Below are 27,752 nucleotides of genomic sequence, written 5' to 3'. Positions count from 1 at the left end.
TGACTTCATCGTTTATGCAACCGCGCGTCGCTCATAGTAGCAGCGGCACGGCAGCAGAAGTCCCATCTACCCGCCAGAGCTCCTCCGACTATTTTCAGCAGTATGAATGCATGGGGACGTTTGCGTGGCAGTGATCCAAACCATCGTATATCTAATGTGCAGAATTTATTGTAATAAGATAGCTTCTCTACACTGTTACATTATGCTAAAGATCCAGGGAGGGGGATCGTTTGAATCATTGTTGATTTATGTTCTGGTTTTGTTTCAGGGCGCATCGAAGACCAATATTCAGTCCTGCCTGCGATCGGTGACACACGCCGTTCATTCACAATCTTCTTTGTAACACCATTAATCCATTTGCATCAGCAATATTACATCTACGATTTTTAAACGCACTCTCTAAATCGCCGTTCATTAAGCAGCCCCCCACAAAACTCTCCTCTACTCTACCCTCCTAAAAACAACCGAGCGTCTCCCTCGCACCACTTCTCCCGACAAGCTTCGCGAAAAGTTGGATGATGCAAATGACTTAATAACAACAACTGACAAAGTGGGTGCGCACCGAAGAGAGAGAGAGAGAGAGAGAGAGAGAGAGAGAGAGAGAGAGAGAGAGAGAGAGAGAGAGAGAGAGAGAGAGAGAGAGAACCGTCGGAGGAATTGTAGTCGCGACGCCCGACCCTCCGGCCTCTTCGACGCGTTATCGATCGACCTCGCCTCGACCGTTTCTCCGAGAACAGAACATTACCTGCGTGGAAGGTAAAAAAGGGGGTTCCATGTTGCAGCAGTTACGAGGAGATCGGCTGGGAAGCCATGGCGGTTGGCGGGCCGCGACAAAACATCTCGAACATCCATGCGTTGGCAGTGACGATCCCGTGCTTTTACCTAGCGCGTACTCTAACAGAAAACGACGAGACCGCGTGACGCCGTCTGCGTCTACTTCTATAATAGTTACTTTAATCGTAGTAATATGTCGCTTGAACTCTGTATAACCTATGTTTCTTCTGTCATCTCCCATAGAAACGGGGAGAGAGAGAGAGAGAGAGAGAGAGAGAGAGAGTGGGACGGGGAAGTGTGAACGAAGGGAGGACAGAGTTGGCGCGTTGACCTGCAACAGCGATCCTAAGGTCCTCGCGACAACGAGGGGATCGAACGTGTCGATCGTCCTGCCCGAAGTACGAAGGTGCGTGTTCGGTTGAAATATCTCTCCCCTGGGGATGGCTTGCGTCTATTCTCGTCGCTTAACGTCTACTAAGAGGGCGCCAGCGCCCCCCGGGCGCACGCTCCTGAACGTGCGCTTACTGTTATAATAATCTACTACTGGGACACACTTTAACACGTATGGCTACTTGTATCGTTGCGTCACGGTCGGTAACGCCCGACTGCATCGTCTCTTAGCGTGATAACGGTTATCGTTCTCGGCTCTTATCGCCGAGCGTATAAAAGCCGCAGCGACGCGGCCGAAAGAAGGGAAGATAGACCCTCTCCATCCTCGTCGTCGGCTATTTTCGTCGGCCTCCTGGATCGTTGGATCCGAATCGGGACTGTTCTCTTGGTAGAGAAAGCGTTAAGAGCCGCTTATATTTCAAGGGGCAGGATGTCTTTTGCGTATCACGGGATGGGCAGAGGTGTCTGTTACGTAGATAGTTATTGAAAAGGGTGAGAGTTGCGCTGGGCAATAGAAAATTCAGCAGGATCGTATCTTCCCTCCCGACGGTCGCCTCGCCCGGCTAGTATCAAACTACCCTCACTCGAAGAGGCAACGCCAGTGGCGTCGTCGCCATGTAAAACTGGTACCGAAAACGTTAAAAATGTCTCGTCCTTGGAACAATCCACTGACACAAAGCGTGGCCCCCGCGGCAATCGCGCCGGACGGCTCCACCGCTGACAAGTTGGACTTCGCTACCAACGACTACCATGACTCCGTCGTTGGAGTAAAGTTGAGAATCCAAGTTCTTTCGTTCCTGACGAAATGTCGGATGCGCGCTAAGACGGCACCCGCAATAGCGATAAGATAAACGATCGTAGCATCTGCTCGTTATCGGTATTAGGAAAACCCTTCGCCAATTATCGCGGATCGCGAAGGTGGATGCCAGAAGTCTGACACCAGACTTGCGAAAGAATGGAAAATTATCGAGTGATCGGAGTACGGTCAACCTCGGTCGGGCCTTATTCGTCGACCAGTTCCCAGAGCATGAGCGCAGCGTCGGTTCCACCGACGGTGACCACGTTCTGATCGTTGTAGAGGAACCTGGCACAGGCCACCAGGGAGCTGTACACCTTCTCCTCCACGTATTCAGCCTTAGCGCTGGTGCACGGGTATCTGAACAGCCTCAAGTAGCCTTCAGCGTCGCCGCTGACCAGCATGTCGTGGGCAGCTGATCTGCTCGAGGTGGTCAGGACGGTTGTCAGTGGATAATATCGGTTGTTCCACATGCCTGTAAGAAGAACGTCAATGGTCACTCTGCGCATTCCTTGAACCTTGTGCGATACTCAGGGTTGGATTAAGGGGGTTATACCTAGTCAGGCGGCCGAAAAGAGGCGAATGTTTGTGAATTTTTTTTGAAAAAGCGGAAGTTCTGGTTCCGAATGGCAGTGCTCACCGCAAAACCAAATTTTTAAAAAAGTTTCTTGAATGTCGGTTGTTACTTTATTATAAACGTAAATATTTTTCTACGAAAAAATTACCAAATGTTCTTCAAATGTTGCTCTTTTAAGCGCAAAAAGTTTTGTAAAAATATATGCTTCCGCTTGTTAAAAAAAAATCACAAATATTCACCTCTTTTTGGCCGCCTGACTAGGTATAACCCCTTAAAACCTTTAGAGGCCCTAAGTACTTAGAAGATTTTGAGGGCCCCTTATACAGGGTGGTCACTTCAATGCAATGCACGATTTCCTAGGCATTTGCGATAATTCGATTGCTTCTAACAAAAGTTAGATTTTAAAGTTGAGAAAATTTCTATGGTGCCAGCATTGCTCTATTGGTTAATCCAGCACTGGCAATACTTGTCTGATTGTGAGTGTTACTTAAATGTTCTCCACTCACCAGACACCATGTAGCCAACCATACAATTGTGAGTGTACCACTTCACGTCCTTCATCACCAGCGGGCTTTTCTCTGACGACAGTGCCTTCACGTCCCCTGCAAAGCATACGCAACGTTACGTTTACTGTTGAACAGAGATACAGTGGATCAGAATGGTGGATGACGTTACAGAACACAAGGTCGTAGTCCTGCGTGACCGTCTGAAGGAATCTGCTGTCTGAGCTCCAATCGAGCTGCACCAACGGCTGCGTCCCGCGTATCTTGTTGCTCTTCTTGTACGAGAATCCGTCTCTGGATACCCTGAAGAGGTAGACGCTGCCATTCTGCGAGCCCATCGCCACGATTTCCCCGGCTGTTACAAAGAAACGTACTCATTAAAGTATTTGCAGGTCCTCTCGTAAAGAGAAGATGTCTTACTTGGATTGTATCCAATGCAGGATAATGGCGACCCACAGACTCGAAGAGTGGCCACCGCCGCTCCAGTGTCCGCTGCTAGGACCAGAAGATGGCCCTCCGAGGACCCAGCAGCGAGGGCCACGCCGAAGGGGTGGAACGCTATGCAGATGCACTCGAATCCCACCTAAGAGACCACTTTGTTAGAAAACTGACAACGTATCTTCGTCAACCTTCGATTGGGACCATCACCTGCGTCGTCCAGAGTAGCTTGTGCCTCCGCCAGAGGGCTATGTTCTTGTCATGACCAGCGGTAGCAAAGACCTCGTCGTCAGGGTGCACCGCAAGACCCCACAACTGCCTGCCGTGGCCAAAGACCACTTGGTTGAATCTTCTTTGTAGAGAACCCTCCAGTATGTTGTTCCTGGTGGTTCCCACGTAGATATTACCGTCGTTCCTTCCTGGTCGTTGCGGGTAGATGCTGCGCACGCCACCCACTGCCTCTGGTAGCTAGAAAACACGGCGCAGGGGATGCTCAGAAGACAATCTCATAGAATTATGTAAAAACAATTACGTACCTTTGTATCGGTGATGCGTTTGTAGTTCTGCAATGAGTCCCATGCCGCGATTTTGCGGTCCTTCTCCCCGCCAGAGAGCAGAGTGCCTTCGGATAGCATGACCAGAGAGCTGATACCCTTGTTGTGCGCCTCGAACTCCATTCGAACGAAGTAGGCTCCGTCTGCGTCCACGGAATAGACGGTGATGAAGCCGTCGCTGTCCGCCGTCACCACGTCACCGTCTTGCTCAAACTGTATGCTCGTCACGTGGGTACGGGACGGCTTAAACAGAGCGACACAGATAGTCGATTGCTTCTGTAATTTGGCAGGACTGTTCTACCGAGTCTTACAGGTTTGATGATGTCGGTTCTCTCGAAGAAGCCGTCTTTCCGCCGGTTCCAGAAGGTCAGGTGTCCCCGACCGTGCGTTATCAGTAGGTTATCGTCGAGGGGGTGGAAAGCTGCCCCGGTCAAGTCTTCTTGCATAGTCTGCCATCAAGGAAATTAGCATCATTCGACATATATTGCCGTGGTATTTGAAAGAGAAACGAAGAGGCTTACCGCCACTTTGCCCAACAAATGGCCCCACTGCCACTGCCACACGGACAATATCGCCTCCCTCCCAGCGTCCACCGCCAACACATAACTGCCCCCGTTCTGCATTCAAGAACACACAAACGTCATTCTATTGTTTTGCTCTCTGTTGACGGCGCAGACGTGGCTACACTCGGCTCTGATACTTTACCAGCTGCGAGAAGGCCAAGGCGGAGACCCCCATCTGGAACTCGGTCATTCCGAACACGTAAAGGGTGAGCAGAGTCTCTGTCGACCATATGCGAACGTGCGGTTGCGCTTTCCTGTGTCTGCCAGCTTTTTGCCCGGATGCCACCAGCTCTCTGCTTGGGTGGACCTGTAGGAGAACGCGTTGGAGCGTTTGTCAGCTTGTTTTTTGGTACTCGCGCAGTCAAACGGAGGTCACGAGACTTTGAATATAACAATATCTGTATTCTCATTCCAGTTCTGACCTCTCTGCGAAATGATTAACCGCGCGCCTCACCTCCATGCACGTGATGTCCTCCGTGTGGCCCACATAGTGCCGTTGTGCATTTTCCTCTCTGTCGAAGAGAACAGCCACGGCAGCGACGTAGTAGAGCAGCTCCCCGCTCGGCAGGACCCAGAGATTTCGCCGCGTATCGGTGCCCCGATACCCGTAAACCCACTCCAGCTGCAGCTTCTTGTCGGGAGGCGAGTTGTCCACCGGCGGCAGGTGGGAGGGCGGGTAAAATGAGCGCCTCAGCCCTCTGATGGTAACCCTCGCCGGCTCGTCGCGCAGCACCTCCACCACGCTGTAATCTGTTGGGGCGGTTCGTTTAATTCCTGGCTGATCTAAGGCTAAGGCGATTTTGGAGGATGAATCAGTGAAGCGATATGGAGAACCGTTTACTCGGACGACGTCAGAGTCGGGGGCGTAGAGAGCGCGGGGTCTGCTCTTGCTGCGCGCTCTCCTCTGGCGACCTATGTCCTCCACCACCGTCGGAGGCCCCCTGGACCTGGACCTCCTGGCCGGGGACGCGGTCACCGCCCCAGCCACCCCCATCCCGGAGCCCGTGCCCAAGTAAAACGTGTCCACGTCGGCGAACTCGTTCCTCAGCTGCGAGAAACTCCTCACCTGGCGAGAAGTATTCTGTCACATAATGTCTTAGAGCCTTGGAGTATCGTTAAGAAGAGTATAAGAACTTCGGAGTAATGACTTTCTTATTACACAGACGCATCGAATATTCTTCCCACTATCACGGACCCGATCGATATTACACCGCCGGTGTACCGAGGACGAATAGAAGAGCGTGGGGGGGGGGGGGCCAAGCTGTTAAAATGAATGAACCGGGGACATTTTCTCGTGCAAGGATCGTATCTCGAGCGTCACTGTTGACGTAGACAGCGACGGAGGTGTGCGCGGTGATATACAAGGCGGCCGAATGCTCGCTAAGGAAAATTGGCCAATTTGAAATTCATATACGGTCGTGACCTGAAAAGATGGATCTCTGACCTTTTTCCCGCAGGGCTCCGACCCACTTAGAGCTACCGCCCCCCCTCTACGTATAATCCGCTCTGACGTTAGATATTTGAATCGGAAAGGGCAGTGTGGATGTTGAAGCAGAAGGAGACAAATAGAAACACTGCCCACTTCTGATATCTCTCCTGTTCCATCTACAGGGTGTCCCACCTAAGACTGGACAGCGCGATATCTCCTAAAGTATTGGAGATAAAAAATTAAAAAAAAATATGTAATTGAATGGTTCGAGAGGGCCAATTTATTAGCCGAGACGATTTATTATTATTATTATTATTTTAAAAGATACGATGGTCAAGTTCGGTTTTTCAAATGGAACTATTTTTTTTGAACACCTGAGTTGATAGTGTGTTCCAAGACAAATTGAATAAGCTTTAATGTATACACTTTATTTCCACTGGTTTTTAAGATATTGCGCTTGCAAAATTACTGATTTTCACTGGAAGAAAACCCTCTGGAATAGCAAGGACCGGGGTCTTACTGGCGCCACGGGTGGCATTGCCTGTTGAAACTTGACCATCGTATCTTTTAAAATAATAATAATAATAAAAAATCGTCTCGGCTAATAAATTGGTCCTCTAGAACCATTCAATTACATATCTTTTAAAAATTTTTATCTCCAATACTTTAGGAGATATCGCGCTGTCCAGTCCTAGGTGGGACACCCTGTAGATCTCAGGTACATAAGTGTTTCAAGTATAAGCAGCGAATTTTTCCTCCTGCCAAGCGGCGCCTTAAATTTTTTGCCATTTTTACGATTGCAAGATATAGGAGCGAACCAAGACGATTCATGAGAGATTTAAGCGGCGACCCGATTCCATACAGAGTCGAGCAGCCGACCCCGATACCGTCACGCTTCGTTTCGACGCCTCGCGCCCTCCTCCCCCGCCGCTGCCATGCATATTTATGGACAAACATTATTCAGGCAGATTTTATAAGTGCGATGGCGAGCCGATGTCTTCGATTTGCATAAATCGCTGATAAACTTTCGAGTCGCCCACGTTTCGAGCGGTTCACGAACAGTGGACACGTATCGATCATGCGCCGCGTCATTTTTGGCGACGTATCCGTAGGATTTCCACGTCTATAGGAGGCTACTAGCGCGACTGCTCGGTTGGCCAGGTGACGCGTTTACCTCCTGGCCGGAAACTGTGAACATCCTCTTGGCCCCGTTCATCTTCAACACCTGACCGAGGTCCTCGAGCACCTCCTCGAACGGCTGCGAGGTGCGGAGGTTCAGCAGGACTCGGCACTGAAAATCCAGCCGCGGATTAGCGCGAACTTCCCGCGTATTCGAGAAGCTTAGGGGGAGCGAATCCCGGCGACACAGTCTTCCGTTACCTGCACGGTGTGATCGTGGTTGTTAACGATCCGTATGACACGTCCGGAGGATGGCTTCCCGCCTCCAGGCGGCGGTGCTTCGTCGGTGATGGAGGCTTTCCTGCTGAGGCTCGCCACCGCTGGCGGCCTGCTCTGCCATCCTCCGACGCCACCTCCGCCCGCTCCGGCTCTGCTGCCTCCTCCGCTGGGGCTCGTGTACCAGGTGTTGCTCTTCTTCCCGTAGCTGGCCGGCTGGTCAAAGAGAGAAACGGATCAGTTAGCGCGATTACCCAGGCACACGGTGCTACGCTCGTCCCGGGCGGAGGACGAAGGAGGGAGAGGATCGAGGACCTGCAGCATGTCGGCCGGCAGCGATATCACTTCGAACGAGTCGCTCATCAACACGACGAAGCTGTCGCAGGCCTCCCAGGACTCGGGGCCGCAGGATTCTAGCTCGGAGTCGCTGTAGGAGTCCGCGTTCTCGCCGCCTGCGCCAAACTCCGGCTCCAGGTCCGAGCGGGACGAGGAACTTGCCGACTCAATGGTGAACTCGGATCACTGGTGTCCACTGCCCAACGATATCCGCGACTTGTCACGCTCCTCGCGCCGTTTCGCACCGAGCAACCGAACGTTCGCGGGCCTCACATCTTTCACGCGGAGAGCCGTGGATCACTGGACCCTCCTGGCCACCCCGTAACGTGGACCTTGCCAGCGCAAGAATGAACGGGTAACCGTCGTTGGGAAAAAAAGAAAAAAAAAAAGAACAGAAGCTTGACCTTGAGCACCTCGCGATCCCCGGAGGAAGAGATCGTAAAGGGGCTGCCGATGTTTGCGGGGAAGCGTGGCGGCGAAAGAAACGGATCGCGGTAAGGCTGCGGCCACTAGGTGCAGCCCCGGCTGTGCTCGATGGACAACTGGAGGCGGGGTGTGTGCCATTGGGTTGGAGAACCAGCCCCCGGGGGCTGCAACGTCCCCTACCCTCGCAGCCAGCCGTGTCTCAAGGCCAAACACCCACCCCCCTCCCTCCGTCGAGTCACAGTTGGCCGAACTACAAGACACGTAATTCTGCCTCCGAAATTCGACTCCCCCTACGTCACAGATATTACTTTTCATCCCCTACTTACGCGACCCAGCGGTTTATCTCCTCGCGTGTCGAGAGCGCCGTTTCATGACCGACTTTGTACACTTCTTTCGCTCGACCTTACACGTAACACTTCCTGTCGCGTATTTTTAGCGTCATTTTTTTTTCCTCTCGCCAACCCTTTCGGCCCGCTTTAGGGGAAGATGACGATGATCGACGGGCGGGAAAGCTCGGTTTAAACGAAGGGTTGATGGACACCCGGTAACGAGGACCGCGAGCGAGCTTGAAAGCTCCTCGGAATTAAGGACGCCCACGCCCCTGCGGGAGCGAAACGGCCCCAGTTCCTTCGCGGAAATGGGCCTCTCGCGCTGGTACAATTACCTTGATTGGTTAAATAGGGTCGATATTCAAAGCGAGTCGCAGCGGAGAAGGGCGCGAGGAAAAGTTAACGGGGCTAACGGTCCAATAAAGCGACTTATGAATTCGAGGCACGCACCTTGCTGCGCCCAGGGATGCGATAACCCTGTCATCCCTTGTTACGTCGATCCCTCTAGATTTATCGGCGGCGATTAAGCCCGGCACCGATTTTTATCGCGCCGGCACTCCGCGCGAATTAACGGGGAACACCACTGTGACGGCCGGAAAAGTAAGCCGTATCTAAGAATTTTTTTCAGGAATAATTTACGGTTTTCATAGAAAATTTGTATTGCCTACCTTTAGTACGCTACCTTAAGAGACTATGCAAAAAAAAATAAATAGAAAAATATCCATAAATTATAATATATTCATTAATCATCTAGACCCCCCTCCCCCGAGCTGGTCGAATGTGTAACTATGGAACAGCAAGTCCGAAATCAAATTTCATTTTTTTTTTATATACTATATGAGGGTAGTTTCCGTTGTGCGTACGGATTCTTTGATCGAAGACAAATTTTTTGAAATATGCTCGAAAAACTGTCCACCTTATTTGCGGATTTTTTAAACTTTTCTTCTAAAGCGCACCATTTTTACAAAAATAATTTGTTTAAGAAATCGGTACTTACAACAGAAACTACACTTATATAGATTATAAAAAAAAAATGAAATTTGATTTCGGACCTGCTGTTCCATAGTTACACATTCGACCAGGTCGCGCGGGGGTGTCTAGAAGATTAATTAATATATATTAAAATTTATGCATGTTTTTCTATTTATTTTTTTTTATACAGCCCTTAAGACAGCGCGCTAAAGGTAGGTAACAAAAATTTTCTATGAAAACTGTAAATTATTCTTAAAAAAAATTCTTAAAAATCGCTAACATTTCCGGCCGTCACAGTGGTGTTCCCCCTTAATGACGCGAGAATCAGGTCGCTCGCGGGGCCATTAACTCTGGCGAGTTAATTTAAAGGGGCTGCGGGGGTTGCCTGGACTCGAGTCTCCATTGAACGACGGCCCGTCCACCGATAACTGGATTCATCGCCTTGCAGCCGTGACGGCCAGGGATTCGATGGGATTGGTATGATAATGGAAGCTCGGATTAACACAGGGTGAAGGTCGAGCAACCCCTACTACTCTCATTCCCGCGCAACCCTTCCGGCAGCCAATCCTCCGTGACGCAGGCTTAACCCTTGCTGAGGTCGTGGATGTTTTCTTTCCTCCGCAGGTTCGCCGCTGCCCGGAGGATCGTCCACCGGACGTCACCACCCCCTCTCGAATCGTGACAAAAGGTGATTCCGCCGGATAATTATTCTAATACAGCGGATAGCGCGATCAATGGCACGATCCCAGTTCGAATTACACCAGCCAGATATTTAATAGGCGCTCGTGACAATGCAGCCCGAGTGACCGGCTGCACGTGCCTCCTAATGGACTCGAGGCACGAGTCTCGGTAGCTGGACATCCTGGTGGTGAAAAAGTACGCGGCTCCTGGCCGATTCGGGTCAGGAAGAACAACCATTCGACGACTAGGTGGATTATTCAAGGGTGCTTGGGTTTAATGTATGCAAACGGCAAATCAAGTAACGGCATTCCATTTCCTTCGCCTCTTCGGCCATTTCACTGTGACTTTCTTCAGGTTCCACGAGTCTGTTGGATCTGCTCCTCTATCTCGTCGATTCGATGGGGAGTTTCGCTGTGACGAGGCTTGGAATCGGTGCTATCGCGGCCCTCGTGGGACCTGCCACGGCAGATTATCAATAAGCTAACTTCTGAAAATAATCCCCCCCGGCTTAATGTCAAGTGTACGCCGGTGGAGGGGGAGATCTAATCGTGTCATAGCTGGGCGAAATTAGGGTTCAGAGGTGTTCACGAATATTGCGTGCTCGGGTTCCCTAAACCAGCAATGTTCCGCGGATCTGATGGATCAATTTCAGATACGTATATTCTTTCTATTAAAAGAACACTAATTGCCCTGAGCAGAAGTTGCGACTCTTGCGATAGCTGCCTCGGAAATACCTGCCACTCTGTTGAAGCTAGAATTCCGCGCGGTTGTTAGAATCCTCTTTGGTGATTCCAGTCGAACGTTGAATTCCAGTGACATTAGGGGCGGATCCAGTAATAAAATATAAAAATATTACATTATTTATAATTAATGCGAAGCTAATTAATTTAGGCTATTGTAGCGAACGGAAATGTTAAGATATAAATTACATGTGAATTTTAAATCTTGTAAAGGAAGGTTCTAAAGCGTACGCGTGTACTTTCACACGTTTCACCCCCTGCAAGGCTTCTGGATCCGCCACTGAGCGTCATGGTGTCCCCGGAAAAAGTTCCGGCTGCTAAGGGGAGGGTGAAGAAGCAGGAGCCCATTCACGGATTCTATCATGGCCCCGTCGCAATTCACCGGGCTGTCCCCTTAAATTACGATCCGCGAGTAGACCGCAGTCGCACGTAAGCGCGAGCCAATGCATATCCGCGATGCAAGGCCAAGGTCACGGTGCAACAATCTTCCCCCCCAACGGAGGTATGCAACGCCGATCGAATGGAGGGTGTGCGAGGAAAGTACGCGTGGGTGCACCCCCGTCAGCGGTGGGTTCACCATGGGTGCTACAACCCTTAACCTTTTCACGCATTTACTCGGTCGTGCACCCCGCGAGTTTCTTCCATCCTCGAGTGGGGAGGTCTTCGGCTGCTTGGGAGACGGCCTCCGGTGCGTTTCGGTCCATAGATTGGGAAATACTGTGAGAGCGCCGTCTATTAAAGTAAGCTCTCTGTAATCGGGTGAATCGCGTTACAGGACTGGTGTCACACAAGTATTGAAACAGTGCGATAATGTTTTTGTCATTAAATAGTCTGTAAAAATTTACAAAATCGAACATCGAACAGTCGAAATTTCCAATACTGCCAATTACATGTGACAGCTAGCCCGATTAGACTACTTTAATTTGCGCCACCATATTGCGTAGCGGAAATAAGACAATGACAATAGCGACCCGTTAAGTAGACTTCGGAAGAGAGTAATTTCGGGGAGTCGGTTTTGGGGGAATTGGCTAAGGCGGGTGGCCAGGGCTTGAATAGGTTTCGAAGATAACTGTTTCAAACTGTTATATAAAGGTTCTGAATGAAAGAGTTATGATGAACCTTTATTCGGAATAACCGTTATAAAGAACCTAAATATCAGACTATATAAGTGTAAGTTACGGTTCCTATATAGCTCTATAACTTTTATTTTTTAGGTACTATAACTTTTATTTTTTAGGTTCTATAACTTTTATTTTTTAGGTTCTATAACTATTATTTTTAGGTACTATAACTTTTATTTTTTAGGTTCTATAACTTTTATTTTTCAGGTACAATAACTTTTATTTTTAGGTTCTATAACTTTTATTTTTCAGGTACTATAACTTTTATTTTTAGGTTCTATAACTTTTATTTTTTATGTACTATTACTTTTATTTTTTAGGTTCTATAATTTTTATTATTAGGCTCTATAACTTTTATTTTTAGGTTCTATAACTTTTATTTTTTAGGTTCTATAACTTTTATTTTTAGGTACTATAACTTTTATTTTTTTGTTTCTATAACTTTTATTTTTTAGGTTCTATAACTTTTATTTTTTATATAGGAACCGTAACTTATACTTAAATAGTCTGATATTTAGGTTCTTCATAACGGTTATTCCAAATAAAGGTTCTTCATAACTCTTTCAAGAACCGAAATCTTTATAATAACGGTTTCAAGCCCTGCAGCCGACCAACACTCGGTGAATCCGAAGATCGCGGGTTCGAGTCCCATCGCCTGAAGTTTTCTCATTTTTTTCTTGGAAGCACAGAGCCTCTTCTCTGTTCTTTGTTTATAAAAAGAAAACCGCTCCCTTTATTTAATGTTTGATCGATCGGATTGCTTCGCAGGTGCCTCAACTGGAAGTCGTTGCATCATCGATTCCGGGTGACCTCCAGAAAATCGTGTCCAGCACTTTCTAGAATGCGCTGTGTGACTCACAGCTCATTCCGGGGGAAGATACTACCCTTCGAAGGTAATTGAAGATATTCTCAAGGATTTCAAGCTTCCGTGCTGTGTCACGCTCCCCTTCGCGCGGCCTTCGTTCCCTCGGTGCTCCTAGGAATCGCGGAAATGCAGTCCAGTGGGAAGCTTCCTCCTCGGAGGAGTCGGAGCTCCTCGCGGAGCAACGGGGGTGAATATCCCTGCTGACCGTTTACCTCGATGATAAGGAGCGGAGACCGCGGAAAGGTCGCGTCGCTGTTCTACCTCAACAACCCTTCACCTTTCAGGTAGGTCAGTCCACCATCAATTATCATTCGCGCCCAGCGATTCGTTCAGTTACCCTGCCCTCTACAAACGCAACCGCATTTGGAATGACAAGATCGTCGACCGTGAATCATTAAAAAAAAGTACAAAATTCGAATTACATATTCTGCAGTAGCCAGACCGAGTCAGGGTTTAATAGAGAAGGAAGAAAGAAAGGAAAACGTTCGCCAAAATTCCCAGGTGCCCTTGACAGAGCAAAGGGGGTGGCTGCTGCTCCTGGCTTCTCAGAAAAACTCGCTAATTAAAAGCTAATGTGGAGTGTGTAAAGTGAATATTTTTAAACGTCGGTTTTAATCTATCAATTAAATTGGCACTACAAAATGGGTTAAAAAAAGCAAGAGAGCTACTCCACGCTCACCCCGTGTTTCACGATCCAATTCATCACAGGGGTATTTTACTTATTAAATTACTAAAATTATATTTACATTTTAATGCAAGAGCATATAAAATGTTGACTTTTAAAGAATTTTAACATTAATATTTTGAAAAGATATTTACATAATTATTTATAAATATATAAAAGAAAGCTTGATTTTCTATGCTTAGGGTATGAGCCCAATAGCTGAAATCAGCTTATTTATATATTAATAAATAAATTAATACAATAATATTAAAAGCACAGGTCTATTTTCTTTACCGTCACCCCAAAGTTGCCCGACCCCTGCAAAAACCTCACCGATAAACACCGTTCACGTTCCAGATCACCGGAGTTAATTCTTGCTACCCCTATCGGGAGATCTGTCGGCGTTACATGCAGCCCCGATTTCTCGCGACAATCGTTGGATCGCGGTGGATATTAGTTTCGTGCTGACTCGATATAAAACCTGTGAGTATTCCTAAAAAGACCAAGGGTCCGAGTACGTGCATTCCACCAACTCATCCGCACCAACCACTGCCCCAATTTCCAAAGCAAACGTGCCACCCTCTGTCTCCGAGTGGCTCCTCTGCTCTGCGCCCGGTTCGCCAACGAGCAAACAGATTATATTTCATTTGGAAGGCGACAGGCTGCTTATGCATGCGAGGGGCTGAAGTCGTAATTGACATATATTACAGAAGGGGGGTGCGTGACGAGCGAGCGTGCCACCTAAGAGGAGGAGGGGGGCCGCGGCAGCACGGAGGGTGGTTGTCCTGCGAATGTTCTGCGACAAGCGTGCAGCGAGGGGGATAAAAGGCAACGAGTGCCACACGGGACGGGATGCCGCAGTGATTTACATATCCTCGATCGAGTTTGTACGCCTCGTTACGTCGCCGCACGTGCATGAACCCGTGCATACGCACCGGGTATTTTCTCGGGGAAACCGTCCAACCGCCCCCCCGAAAATCATACGTATCGAACAACACCGCGGCAAGATATCGCGACTGGAACTTGCACTTTCTGGCCCCCTGCCGATCAGTATCGCGGATTGCTCCAGCGCACGGCAACGCTCCGCGAGTAGGTAGGGTTTGCAGAGAGGGTAGGAGAGAAAAAGGTTTTGCTTATTTAATTTTTTAAGTTAGTTTCTTTTAGTTTTTAAATTTCAAAAACCGCTTTTAGATATCTACTAGAATTAATGCGAATAAGTTAATTCATTATTTAACTAGAAACGTTAACATTTCGACTTGAAATCGCCCCGAGCACAGGAATATTATAGGGTAAACGCACCAATAAATGAACACTTAAGGCTAATGAATGAACACTTTTGTAAAATTATGTTTGCAGCGCGATTGATTCTATGTACTGTAAAAATCGTTTGGATACGAAGCAAGGAATTAAAAGAAGTCTCTAATTAATTAGTTGCTTATTTTAATAACTTATTTTACTCGTTTTAACTTAAATAACTTATTAATAAATAACTAAATAACTTATTTAACCTCTTCATCTACTGGTACATATACCCTAGTAACAGTTTACTGTAAAATTAATCTTCGTGAGTTCATATTTCCTGCAGAAAAATACCAAACGAAGTAAAGATTTGTAATTAATATCCTGTACGGGTTTTAGTTATTTCAGCTTTTTTTTAATTGGTTCTGTATGCAGTGTATTTTATTTTCTTATACTTTTGTAGTTCCATAAGCAAGTATTAAGGGGTTACGAAATTCGAAAACCAGTTCTTTCAAAAGTCAATTTTTGCAGGAACCCTGTCCGCGAGGCCAGAGCGCTGTAGACAAAGGGGACGTGGCAGCTTTCCGTTCCCCAGTGGCGACTCCCTGCTCCCGGCTGTAATTCGCCGTTTTGTGCACCGATTAGCCGGCAGCCCGCACATTTCCCGATCGCCGGCGCGATAAAAGCGTCACGATTTGAAGAGGGAAACTGGGACTGAAGCGAATCAGCGGAGAGACGCCCCCAAGGGCCATTATTCGATAATCCTCGGTATATCTTTGCCCAGATCGGCGTAATAATGTCAATTAAACCGGAGTGCTGCGTGGCATGCACTCTCTTTCTCCGAGAAGAAACAATCACTTCGAAAGGGTGGGACATATCGCGGAGATTTACGAGCTCCAAACCGATCTACCGGCGCAGATGTTTTTTCGTCCCCTCGGCCGCGATTAATCTGCATGCAACGCGTGGCCCAAAAACGATAAGGCTGTAGCGAAATTTGGGGCGCGGCCCTCCCCCCGGATGAAATATCGCTGGTGTTTATCGAAGTTCCGTGCTTAAACGGATTTAAATGCAGAGTTTCGCTAATGATTTCGCGGGGAATTCGTCGGGACTGTGTTATTAATTCAGCGGAGCCACGGGAATCGATAAGAATTTCGCTTGGACACGAATATTCGCCGGGGAGGGACGGGGGTGGCTGCGAAAAGGGGGTGTTAAGTGCGGCCGTTTTGGTGATTTTTTTGGGGGGTGTTATCAGGGTGACCTTTGTTTTCTTCGCTACTGCGCTCTGTAGTTTCTTTTTTATTGGGATCGTAAAGTAGAGGGGACCGAACACAATGACACGATGCTTTCGCAACGGGTGTATTGTGTGCGCGGTATAAGAAATTCAAGGGAACAGTAAAACGCTAGGACATTGGAGTGCTCGCCCGGTTTTAAATTGGCCAACACGAAATGTCAATGCATGCGAGTTTGATAATAAATTAAGTCGTTTCGCGACCTGCTGTGCTCGAGAGAATCTTGGCAGCTTCGCGAAGAAGAAATATAGAGGAAGATCACGCGCATCCCCAAGAAACACCCTGAATTCTTTCGAAATTGCCTGAAATATATTAATTGCCAGTATTCTGTATGCTAATTTCGAGTACACCAGTTTGTACCAGAGGAGACCAGAGTAAAGTGGGCCTAAAGAAGGCTAAAGTAGAATAAAGCTTTTTCTTTTCAATAAAAATGTGTCCGGATAAATTTATAATACAATTCGTACATTACTATTGACAAATTATGAGTAGCCATGCTTCAGATTAACCAACACAGTTCGACAAAATTTGACTTTTTTCGGACTTGTAACATTCAATAGTTGTTTCTTATAGTTTTTAGTCCCCTGAAAAGAAACGAGTCCGCAAACCGTTTGTCGCCATCACCCTCAGTTGTTGCGAAATTCGATTTTGAAAAAAATTGCAAATTTTCAAGTTTGAACATCTTTTGTGTCGAAATGGTAATACGTTTTCAGGGCACGAAAACCTATAAGAAACGGCTATTGAATGTTTGAAGTCCAGATGGCTGTCGAACTGTATAATTGTAAGAATATATTAAAATTCACCTTATCTTAATTGAGGATATAATTACTAAATTAACTTTATTAGAACTTTTAAGATATTTAACTTCCTTCTGAGAATTATTTTTTAAACAAGCTTTGTTTACTTTAATAGTAGATTATAATATTTATAGTTAGAAGAGCGAATTAATTTATCATCGCTGTGTTATATAAATCTATTATGTTACCGATATTTATAATTAAATAATCGCAAAAGTTCAGTTTACTCTGGCCTCCCCTACTATTTTCAATTGCCAGTAATATCGCGCCCCAACTTGTACCATTTAAAACGTATTAACAAAACCGGCCCGTAGCGTTCCGTTCACGCGGCCGGCCGTATTGCGACTAATTTATGGCAACTAAATTACTCGGCCGCGATGTAAACGAGTGGCGCGAGGCTCGCTAATAAATTGTTATCCCCCGGCACGTGAATAATCGCCGCGATTGTTTCTTTCTAATCGCCGTGGCACATTTCGAACTCGGGACGATCCGTCACGCACGTTACATGCTCGTTCTTCATTTTCATATCGCGGCGAAAGCCACGGGGAGCGATAACGAGTCCTCCTTTCTTCCAGAACGGTCGACACGGTGGGCGCGCGCGCGTGCGAACACGAGGGTCATTCGTTTCCTCCTGCGACACACGTGAATTCATAAAAGGGATAACACGCTCGAGAGCGTTCTCGAAAGAAATAACCAGGTCGAATTTCGTATCGGCCACCCTCGTGCTTCGCGACGACCACCCTCTGGAATATTCCTCCCCCTGCAACCGATTCCTCTGATCACAAAATCCTCAAGATGAGGAATTAGTGATAAACGTCCACGTGCTCCCCAAGATTTTCTTCATCCATACGATTCCTTATTAAGTGGCCGAGTTGCGACCACTTCAATGCAACGTCCAATGTGATACGCGTATTAAGACTGCGCGGAACAAGATGGAGCAGATACGATTGATCTGTACTACTGGAGCCCGAGGAGTGAGGACCGCGCAAGCGGCCGAGGGAAGCGGGTCGCCTATAGTCAGGCGCGTCGCGCCTCCGATACAAATCCTTCTCAAGCTTTTCGTACATACTGGGGCAACATTGGCAGTGCGGTGTAAGATTGGCATCTACTTACTTCACATCTATTAAAAAGGAAAAGGAAACGAATTTTATACATTTTCACACTTGTATTACCATCACTAACGCGTACAACACAGTGGAGACATTAATATGCTGTGCCCATTTCTCGACATTTAATTTAATTTTTATATCTTCAGCCCTCTGTTATCCCTCTAAAAAATAAACACCCTCGTTCGTTTGAATTTCAGTGGGGGAAAGTAGCGACGAAAATTCTTTGGCATGGAGGAGAGCCCGACGTCGATGCAAACGGGGGATGAATGGCAGCGGGAAAGTACACTCTCGCGGAGACATCGACGCCCGGACGTGTCGTTTCGTGTCACCGTCTCGCGGATCCTGCTCAAAAGGCACGTGACATCGAGCATTCGACGGGCGCGTGTGTGCATTGCATACAGGGTGCGAAGCAAGTAACCGTCTCGATTCTCGCGGACGGATTCTCTCGCGGCGATGCGAAGAGGAGAGTTTATAAACAATTGGCGACCATTAATCGATTATTAATTTCCTCGCCCCGCCAAAACGCGCGACGGTCTTTAAAGGGTCATGCTCAGTCAGGAGGCCGAAAAAAGGGTGCTCTTTGGAAATTTTTTACTCAAAAGCTATAACACGTTTCTCGAAAAATCTTTTTTCCTTTAAGGATTGCATCTAGTACTGTGCATCGTAATTTTTTTATTTAAAAATATTTATCAATAACTTATTGTCCATCACTTGCAGGCTCTCTAAATAATAAGGCTTCTGCGGTGACCACTGCTGCTCGAAAGTCGATCATCTAAAATAAAAAATTCAAAAGAATTTACCTTTTTTCCCAAATCAATATTCGGCCATTTTTTCCCAAATCAATATTTCGAAAAATCCTTCGTTCAAATACTAGATAATATAATATAATAAGTAAATTCTTTTGAATTTTTTATTTCAGATGATCGACTTTCGAGCAGCAGTGGTCGCCGCAGAAGCCTTTTTTTTAGAGAACCTTCGAGTGACAGACAATAACTCAGTTATTCATAAATATTTTTAAATAAAAAAATTACGATGCACGGTACTAGATGCAATCCTTAAAAGGAAAAAAGATTTTCTGAGAAACGTGTTATAGCTTTTGAGTAAAAAATTTCCAAAGACCACCCTTTTTTCGGCCTCCTGACTGAGCATGACCCCTTAACGCGTCTCCCGTCTGAACCACCTTATCTGTAACACAGATCCTCGAGGAACCTCTACGCTACAGAGGCGTCGGTTCACCGACGGGCACTGTGACCGTTACTTTTTCTACACCCCTTGCATAAGGCTGGCTCCAGGGTTTGCAGTAGTAATAAACTGTTACTTCCGACCGCAGTAGTGTTGCCGCTGCGAGAGACGGCCAGAACATAATTGATCGCGTCAACTCGCAGCCTGTAATCGGCGCTATATCTTGCAGCGGGGTCCTCGTCACTTCCGTCGCTACGCGACATTAATTTTTCACCTCGTTATCGCCGCCCGACGCGTCATCCTTCGGTCACAACCGCGATGTAGCGATAACGGTCAAATATACCGTGACGCCCACCCCCCTGAGATCGGAACTCGAGGTCGCGCTGCGACTCGAAGAGCCAGTGCCCACGGTCCAAATGGTGCGTCCCGTCGCGGGGAGAGAAACGGAACGGCCCTGGTTTGGTGGGCAATTGGTAGGGACTCGGCGACGTCGAAGGCAGTCGTAGAAACTTGGTCTGTGAATCGTCGCCGCGGGGAGAACTCCGTGTTTATTGATCCCTTGCGGGGCTGACCAACGGTCAATGAGATACGGTCTCTCCCTTGCTCGCCGCCCTACGGCCCTGCATCGGTCTCCTTAACCGGAAGAGCGAACCGACCCCCTCGCGCGCAGGCAACCCTCCCGCGCACCGCCGTGATTCATGCCGTCTCACAGGGGCTACGCAACCCTGGGAAATCCCAGCGAATCGGAAAATTCAAGGATACTAGGGTAAAGGACCCAATTGCTGACACCTAACCAATTACAGTCACCTTAAGCTATTTTACTTAAAACAACGAATGATTAAACGCTGTAAAGTCGTGCGCAAAAAGAATTATGTAATTCAAACTGTAATCTATAAAATATAGTTTATTTATACTATAGTTTATTTATTCGTTGTTTTAAGTAAAATAGCTTAAGGTGACAGTGATTGGTTAGGTGTTAGTAATTGGGTCCTTTACCCTAGGTGAACTTAATTCGACGTTAAATCGTTGCCAAACGATTGCGGCGTAAATCCATTCCCGCAATCGCGATAAACGGTACCATCGGCCAGGACTTCGGTTTCGTCGGCTCTCCGCCCGCTTCATGCATTACCGCGACCTGAATTCTTTTATAGCCGGCTGTCATTAAAAATTTATCCCTCTGATCTGGCGCCACGTAACCGAATTAATAAGGGCACTAAGTGGGTTGCCGTTTCGATCGTTCGCGCCTCTTAATGCACACCCTTTTTTCGCGCTACGCTGCAGATCAGATCGTTCCGAATGCCGCGGCGCGCAGTGGGGAAATTTTGCGATTTTATGGCCGGAACCCACAAAAATGAAATTTTCGAATTTGACGAAATTAATGCAAATGTCGATTGAAGAATTATATCCACTTTCGTGGTCAAAACCATTATTTTCTAGGTTCTATAACTTTTATTTTGTAGGTTCTATATAAGTTACAAAGCGGTTATAGGACCGATTCTTGTAACGATTGTACAGAATTTTACTGTAAATGAAATCACAATATATTACAGCTATAGATTACTCTGTGTAACCAAATTGTTTAAAAATTATTATAAACAAGTAAGCAAATATATATTATGTACACAGTTGTACATATGTATATGTATACACTCGGCGGTATGCAAGGATCACTTGTATACTTATTTATAATAATTTTTAAACAATTTGGTTACACAGAGTAATCTATAGTTGTAATACGTTGTGATTTCATTTACTGTAAAATTCTGTACAATCGTTACAAGAATCGGTTCTATAACCGCTTTGTAACTTATATAGAACCTAAAAAAATACTAGATAATATAATATAATAAGTAAATTCTTTTGAATTTTTATTTCAGATGATCGACTTTCGAGCAGCAGTGGTCACCGCAGAAGCCTTTTTTTTAGAGCGCCTTCGAGTGATGGATCATAACTTAGTTATTGATAAATATTTTTAAATAAAAGAATTACGATGCACGGTACTAGATGCAATCCTTGAAAGAAAAAAAGATTTTCTGAGAAATGTGTTATAGCTTTTGAGTAAAAAATTTCCAAAAACCACCCTTTTTTCGGTCTCCTGACTGAGCATGACACCTTAAAACATTTAACAGTAAAATTGGAGGCATTTGATACTCATAGTAGTTCTTCAATTAACATGCGCATTTATTTTATCGAATTGAAAAACACATTTTCGTGGTTTTGGCCATAAAATCGCAAAACTTGCCGGCTGTGCGACGGAGGGGGTGAGAGCTATGCGCTGCCAGAGAGAGATGCTAGCATTTCTGATTAAAGAACGCAAAATGGGGGCAAAAATGAGCGAATGACGGGCGCTACGCATGGAAGAAAGAGGGATGAAGAGTCGACGAGTGAACCAGGATAACGTACCATTTGAACGGGGGATAAGGGCGGAGAGGAAGGATCGAAAGCAAGGGAGAAAGAAGGCGACTGGTGCGCAACCGCAGCCAGCCCCCTTCAACCCCCTTCTCAGCCAACCCTGCGTCGCCACTCGCCCCCCTCTTCTCGACCAAACGAAGCGTTCCTATCCCCACCCCTCGACCGCAGATTCACCCCCTGGAGACCTCCGTGTCCCTTGCCACGTGGCTTTGGTAAACAATGCTCGAATTCCCCAGCACTGCGTTACCCAATTCGACGATGGCCGATACCCGATGGCGATGCTTCGGGGTAGGGCCCCGGAGGTAGAGGAACAATGTGTCTCACAGAAGATTTGCGAGCTCTCGCTATCGATTCCCTCGCTCCTTTCCAATTAGAGAGATTAGGATTAGAGGATATCGCGGCGACCAGCCGACGCCATCGGTAGGAATCACGGAGCACTTAATATTGATTGCACCCCGTGGAATACGGGTCAAGGTGGGCCCTAGTGCCACGCCGTGGACGAGGGATATGGGTCGCAGAGGGCGGACTATCCACGCGCTCTCTCGCTGATCGGCATGCAAACGATCCGTGGAACGATAGGATCGTGCACAAGCCACTTTGCCGGATTAACGGTTGACCCAGCACGAGACGATCGAAACGACGCGACGGCTGCCACGCAGAAACGACGCGGATACGGCTTATAGCAGCGCGATCCGCGACCCGGTCACACCTTAAAGCCTAGAAATCAGGCTGGGGCGTGGGCCGCCTTGAACGCCCAGTGACGCAGCGGGGAGAGACCGACGAAACCGATCCCTCGTGGAAATAACGAAGAGCGGAGGGGGTGGCGGGGCAGCTGAAAGCATCGAGCGTTAATTGGACCAGTTTTTACTTCCCAGAAGCAATCCTTGGGAGTGCTCGTGCCCTGCTTCTCGAAGGTGCAATCCTCCACCTGCTTTCAGGCGGCCTTCGAGCTGTCCCGACGGTTCCGAGGGAACGCGTGGGAGATTAATTCGCTGTTGCGGGAGGTTCCTGCGGCTCCGATAGTCTATGCAAAGCGCCACAGATCTTTAACTTTGCGCCAGTCTGAATGGACTGCTTAAAGGAACACGAGGGATCGGCATAATCGTTGTTTCCAGGCAGCCGGGCGGATCGCGTTCGCGTGCGGCCTGCTTAAAGCCCGATCTGGGCCAGATACACAAAGATTGCCGACGGCAGTATACGCAGCTTTCTTATAAATCGCCGTATCGCGACCGACTCTCCACCACCGCCCCCCGCTGCAGCCCCTCGAGATCGATGTGCGGACGGCTGCACGTGTGTGCACGCGTGCCCCGCGGTTTACTACTCGCCGGCCGAACGCTCGGCGCGGCCTCATGAATATTAAGAGTGTGTACCGGTTGCTCTCCAACCCCTCTGCTTTTCACCCCGCTTTAATTACGCGAACGGAGCGACGTCGCGCCGCGTCCAGAAGGATATTTACTTTTCGCGGCGGGGGCGGCGCGCGCGAGTCCTTGCACGCGCTGAATTATCGCCGCCGTAATGAGATCGGTCCCCTCTCGTTCGCCGAAGGGGGTTGTTAGCTGGGCCGAGATCTCATCTGCACGTACACGCGACCCCTCTCTGTCTTAAGGACCTTATTTCTTCTTCGTGCATTGTATCAGATCGAACGACCCACTTTCTCCCAAGCTGCGATTAAAACCCCTGTTTTTCTCCGCCGTCGACCAATTTCAGGCGGCGCGCTGCATAATGCGATCGAAAATCCATACGTCCGTTTCCAGCAGCGGCTCGCAGGTACGTGTTACTGTTTCGATAGGGGAGACAATAGGTTGCCGCTTACCTTGAACGTCTTGTAGCTGGACACCACGTACGAGGCGCCGTCCTCGAGCTCGTCCAGAGTGAGCTTCCGGTCCCCGTCCATGGAGAAGATGTGCCTGGCCCCTCTGGGCAGGTCCATCCGCAGGGACAGTCTATCCAGAAGGGCCTCCAGGGAGCCGATGTCCCGGCCCGGTTTGAACCTGCAAGTGCACCAGTTCTCAAGCTCGAGGAAGCATCATCCCCCGACACCTCGGAGGACCCTGAACGCAGGGTCTCATTCATGGTACTTAACGAAGGGCGCCGGAGGGTGGGTGGATCGTGTGGCGATGGTTTCCGGGGGAGGAAGACGGCGGAGGCTTACCTGAACTCGATGCCGGGGAAGTAAGGGTCGCCATTCTTGTAGAAGGTGACACGTCGGGCCCTCCAGTAGCCGAGGTTGTTGTATCTCGCGGGCGCCGGCTCGTGTCGGCTCTTCGGCCTGTGCTCCGGCTGCTCCGGAGGCGGCATGCGGGGACTGGAGGGTCTGCTATGCCTCCAGAAGCCGGCCATGCCGCCTCCACCCCCACCCTCGTTCGCCAGCAGACCGCCACCGACCGCCTCCTGCGTCCCTCCACCCTCCACTTCCACGTCCTCCTCCTCGTCGTCATCCTCCTCCTCTTCCTCCTCCTCCTCCTCTTCCTCCTCCTCCTGCTCCTCGTCGCTGCGAGCGCCTCCAACAGGCATCGTGGACGTCGCCGTGGTAGCGCTGGTTGCCGTCGTCGCGGCGCCGCTAGGTGTAGTCACTGTCGCCGCTGCCGCGTTGCTGCTGCCTTCCTTCGGGGGGAGCTCGTTTCGTGGCGCCTCCTGCTCCTCTTTCTTCATTACACCTGAGCGGAGAAGCGGATTTCAGGGGCAGGGCATGCGTTCTTTCAGAAATACGTCCTATAGTTTCACGACGGAACTGTTTACATTGAAGCAGCGAGCAGAGCTGCGCTTACTAATGGGAGATTTTTCTATGCGCTACTAGACGCTACGTGACGAACTTCAAAGTCGATTTTCTCGAAAACGAAGCGCAGTATCAAAAAATTGTACTCCTTTTTCTCGACTTATTTGCTTCTTATAGGTCGGAAAGAAAGAGTAACTTTTTTTCATATCGCGCTTCTTTTTCGACAAAATCGATTTGAAAGTTCTTAAAGCTGCGTCTAGTCGCGTGTAGGAAAATCTACCTTAAGGAGAGGTTCCGGTCTAGAGTCCATAAAAATAGGTGATCGTTGGGTGTTTTTTTTTTAAAGGAAAACTACTACCTATATATAATTTAATGGGACTTTTTGCATTGTATTCAGGATGTCTTAGATTATAGAAATATATTTTTTGTTTTATGAAAATTCATCCGAATCGATGGGACCTTTATCTCCAGAAGTTATTATCCGATTCGACTGAAACTTTTTTATTTTGAAGAATATACTTCTGTCTAGGGGGAAAACCAGAAAAAAATAAAAAGTGACACTTTTTCAGAAAATAACGACACTTGAAGTTTGGAATCACTTTTTCCCAATATTTTTCGTCCTTTCAACACTTTTAAAAATTATAAATTATCAATTTTTTGTAATTTTTCTCGTTTCCCCCTAGCCAGAAGTATATTCTTCAAAATAAAAAAAGTATCAGTCGAATCGGATAATAACTTTTGGAGATACAGGTCCCACCGATTTTGAGAACACTGTTTCGAGAAACACGCGTTTAAAGTGGCCAGTTGTACCAATGCATTTGCCGCTATATTCAAATGCTTATAACTTCGGGAATTTTAAAAAATCCTGTTAAAAATATATTCCTAAGAAGTTGGCCATTCGAAAAATGAAATAAAAAAATCGATTTTTACACCGGAACCTCCCCTTAAGGGATGACCAACGATACAAGCATCCGATCGACGCTCTTATAGCTTCTATCGCAGCTCCAACGTAAACTTACCCTTAGCTCTGTAAGGTTTCACCCAAAACAGTTTACATAGCTTCTAAGGAAAATTCTAAGTATCCTTGGAAGTCTTTAACGATAAGTCAGAGTGTACCTATCCCGCATCCCCAGCCGAGAGGATCAGGGACGCTGGTTACGTGCCACGAGGGTGGTCTCGCGCCCCCTTGGGCTTTATTCTTTTCGCCAGACCCTCCGCGACGATTCTAATCTAATCTCTTCGGCTAATTAGCTCTCTCACCTGGCTCCGAGGTAGTGGTTGCGGCTGCTCCACCACCCCCGTTGCCGCCACCCACGCTTCCGTCGCCCGCTGCCTCCTCGTACTGCCCCAGCCTGGAGCCGGCACGCAAGCTCGACTGATTTTCAGCGGCGATCATCGGCGCAAGGCCGCCGCCGTTCACCCCCTTGCCCTCTGTCTAGCGAGTCTGGCCGATCTCGATGACCCGGGATGAGGCTGCTGCTCCTGAAACAGCCGTTCCGCCAAACCCTCGCCTTTCTCCACGCGTTGAACTCTCCCCCGGAAGTGCGTCCCTTCCTCGACCGTCACTCTCTCCTCGCGGACATTATCACCCTGTACTATCGATTATCCGTGTCGTTAACACGTCCCGCGCCACGATGCACCATGTTCCCATCAAACGGACCAGCTTATTTCCTAGTTTACATGCCCAACGAGCAAGTGGGAAAGAAAGCTTCAATTAACCCTTCGTGATCACACAGGGTTCATCGCACCCTAGGATATGTACTTGCCAATATTTCTGAAAAAATTTAGACCATAATATTGAAATTTAAAAATTCGCTGAATTTCAGCAATAAAGATCTTCTTCCCCACAACTATTTTCTCAACTACATACAAATTTCATCGCATCAAAATTTAGATTTCTGGGAATAGACTATTGCAGCACGATTAAAAGTTAGAAGGTTCAAAAATACGAAAATGGTAACTCGACAATTTCGTCGGGGTGCATTGAACCCCATGCGACCGATTTGTGATTATAAGAAGGCGTAACCACGAGGGGTTGAAGACTTTGCGTCGAGAAAAGAGCACCTCCCAACGCGTTAACTTTTTGGAAACTAATGAGAACTGTTTGCCGCAAAGATCTTCGACTGAAATTCACATCCCTGTTTACGGTCCCGTCGAAATTCGACGCGTTAAAGGCGGAGAGTAATTGAGACTCGGATGAGAGAAAGCGCGAAAGAGTTGTTGCTCGCACATACCTCGATGGCGGACTGCTGAGGAACGTACTCGTTTCCACGAGCACGGTGTTCCTCTGCCCCGTGAAATCGCTTGTCAAAATTGATGGATCGTCGGGGTTTCCCTCTATCCAGGATTCAAGGTTCCCTTTTTTTGCGGGCACAGGGTGCCGGTATGCAGCGGATGAGCGATGGGAGGTGGAAAAAAGGCCTCGTATATGCCGGCGGAACGTCCACGTGTCGCGTGATTGCCGGGGATTCCCGATCGATCGGCTCCTCGACGCTTACGATGCACTTTTATTCCGTAGCCTGCAGTTCACTGCAGATCAATCGATCGGGGAGTTCCTCATCTTGCCTGGATTTTTCGGCACACGTGCCTGAATCGCGACTCCTCGGCTTCAGCTGTCCCTGCGTTGAGTCAGCCCTTCCTAGCAGGCCTCACTGTGATTCACACCGTTACCAGAAAAACTTCAGCGACTACGTAGAAGCTAGCACAATGCGGAGGGTGAATAATTTTTAAATCAACGACGATCTATAATTACAGGCGCCTCGATGTCACACTGGATCGACCAACGCCAAGCTCCCTTGAATCCTGATTCTGATTCCTCGACACAAGTGGCTTCACTGCGGCGCACCGTTTCCCATCACTGTCTAATTCCTTCGACTCGACCTGGCTACTCCTCGAGGAAACGAAGCGCGAAGATAGCGACCCCTCTGCTCGACGTTCCCGAGTAGTCGAAGCCTAGGCCCGGCATGGCCGTGAATCAGGCTCGAGAAGAGAGGCGGAGGGAAGAAGAACGCGTAACGCTGATCGTGCAGTGACACCGGCTGCTCGCTCGGGTGGAAGATAACGCGGTGGTAGCCGCGATGGTATACATATTCATGCGTCCTTCGACGATGGCGTCCCGACGTCGAGTGTGACGCTCGATGGGACAGCGTAGAGCCACGCTACCTCGGCGCCGCCGTCGTCGTCGTCGTAGTCCTCGTCGCCGTGCCAGCTCTCCTGCCCGACGACTTTTGCCGGCATCGACGCCTGGTGTCAGTGAACCGACGCCGGCGGAACGAGCCACCGAACTTGTTGCACCCGACCAGCAACCTACGCGCAAGTCTTCCGCTTGGCAGCTCCGCGGAAATCGCTCGATTTCGCTCGCTGGGATGGCACTTGCTCTGGAAAATTTGAATGGCTGTAATTTTGAATTCCTGAGGGACTCTAGAGAAAGGGGGTGTCGATGCACAGTCGAAGATTGA

General features: G+C 48.2%; 1 protein-coding gene and 2 long non-coding RNA genes across 5 annotated transcripts; 2 read left to right on the top strand and 1 right to left on the bottom strand.

The window, feature by feature from the left end:
* Positions 1–152: 152 nt before the first annotated feature.
* On the bottom strand, positions 153–27,631 carry Dcx-emap (Doublecortin-domain-containing echinoderm-microtubule-associated protein). 2 transcript variants are annotated; one of them, XM_076814559.1, is made up of 18 exons: positions 26,529–27,631; positions 25,555–25,776; positions 23,731–24,235; positions 23,392–23,569; positions 7,405–7,635; positions 7,199–7,315; positions 5,430–5,661; positions 5,050–5,345; positions 4,738–4,902; positions 4,554–4,649; positions 4,344–4,481; positions 4,015–4,275; positions 3,689–3,946; positions 3,461–3,623; positions 3,213–3,395; positions 3,044–3,139; positions 741–2,435; positions 153–332 (listed from the first exon to the last, which is right to left on the bottom strand). In XM_076814559.1, the coding sequence occupies exons 2-17, from the start codon at positions 25,688–25,690 to the stop codon at positions 2,167–2,169; spliced, it is 3,324 nt and encodes a 1,107-aa protein (XP_076670674.1). In that variant the 5' UTR covers positions 25,691–25,776; positions 26,529–27,631; the 3' UTR covers positions 153–332; positions 741–2,166. The 2 variants fall into 2 exon arrangements, with proteins under 2 accessions (XP_076670674.1, XP_076670675.1); XM_076814560.1 differs by lacking the exons at positions 23,392–23,569; positions 23,731–24,235; positions 25,555–25,776; positions 26,529–27,631 and adding an exon at positions 7,735–8,218.
* LOC143370011 (uncharacterized) lies at positions 9,273–12,164 on the top strand. The gene is made up of 3 exons (XR_013085547.1): positions 9,273–10,170; positions 10,262–10,441; positions 10,518–12,164. It is a non-coding gene; the product is annotated as an uncharacterized LOC143370011 (long non-coding RNA).
* On the top strand, positions 12,297–18,331 carry LOC143370160 (uncharacterized). 2 transcript variants are annotated; one of them, XR_013085565.1, is made up of 6 exons: positions 12,297–12,917; positions 13,005–13,173; positions 13,911–14,036; positions 14,264–14,646; positions 15,324–15,560; positions 18,182–18,331. It is a non-coding gene; the product is annotated as an uncharacterized LOC143370160 (long non-coding RNA). The 2 variants fall into 2 exon arrangements; XR_013085564.1 differs by having other exon boundaries at positions 12,297–13,173.
* Positions 27,632–27,752: the final 121 nt, after the last annotated feature.

This window comes from Andrena cerasifolii, chromosome 6 (assembly GCF_050908995.1).
Source record: "Andrena cerasifolii isolate SP2316 chromosome 6, iyAndCera1_principal, whole genome shotgun sequence".
Classification (NCBI taxonomy): domain Eukaryota; kingdom Metazoa; phylum Arthropoda; class Insecta; order Hymenoptera; family Andrenidae; genus Andrena; species Andrena cerasifolii.
This window is presented reverse-complemented; position numbering and strand designations above follow the sequence as displayed.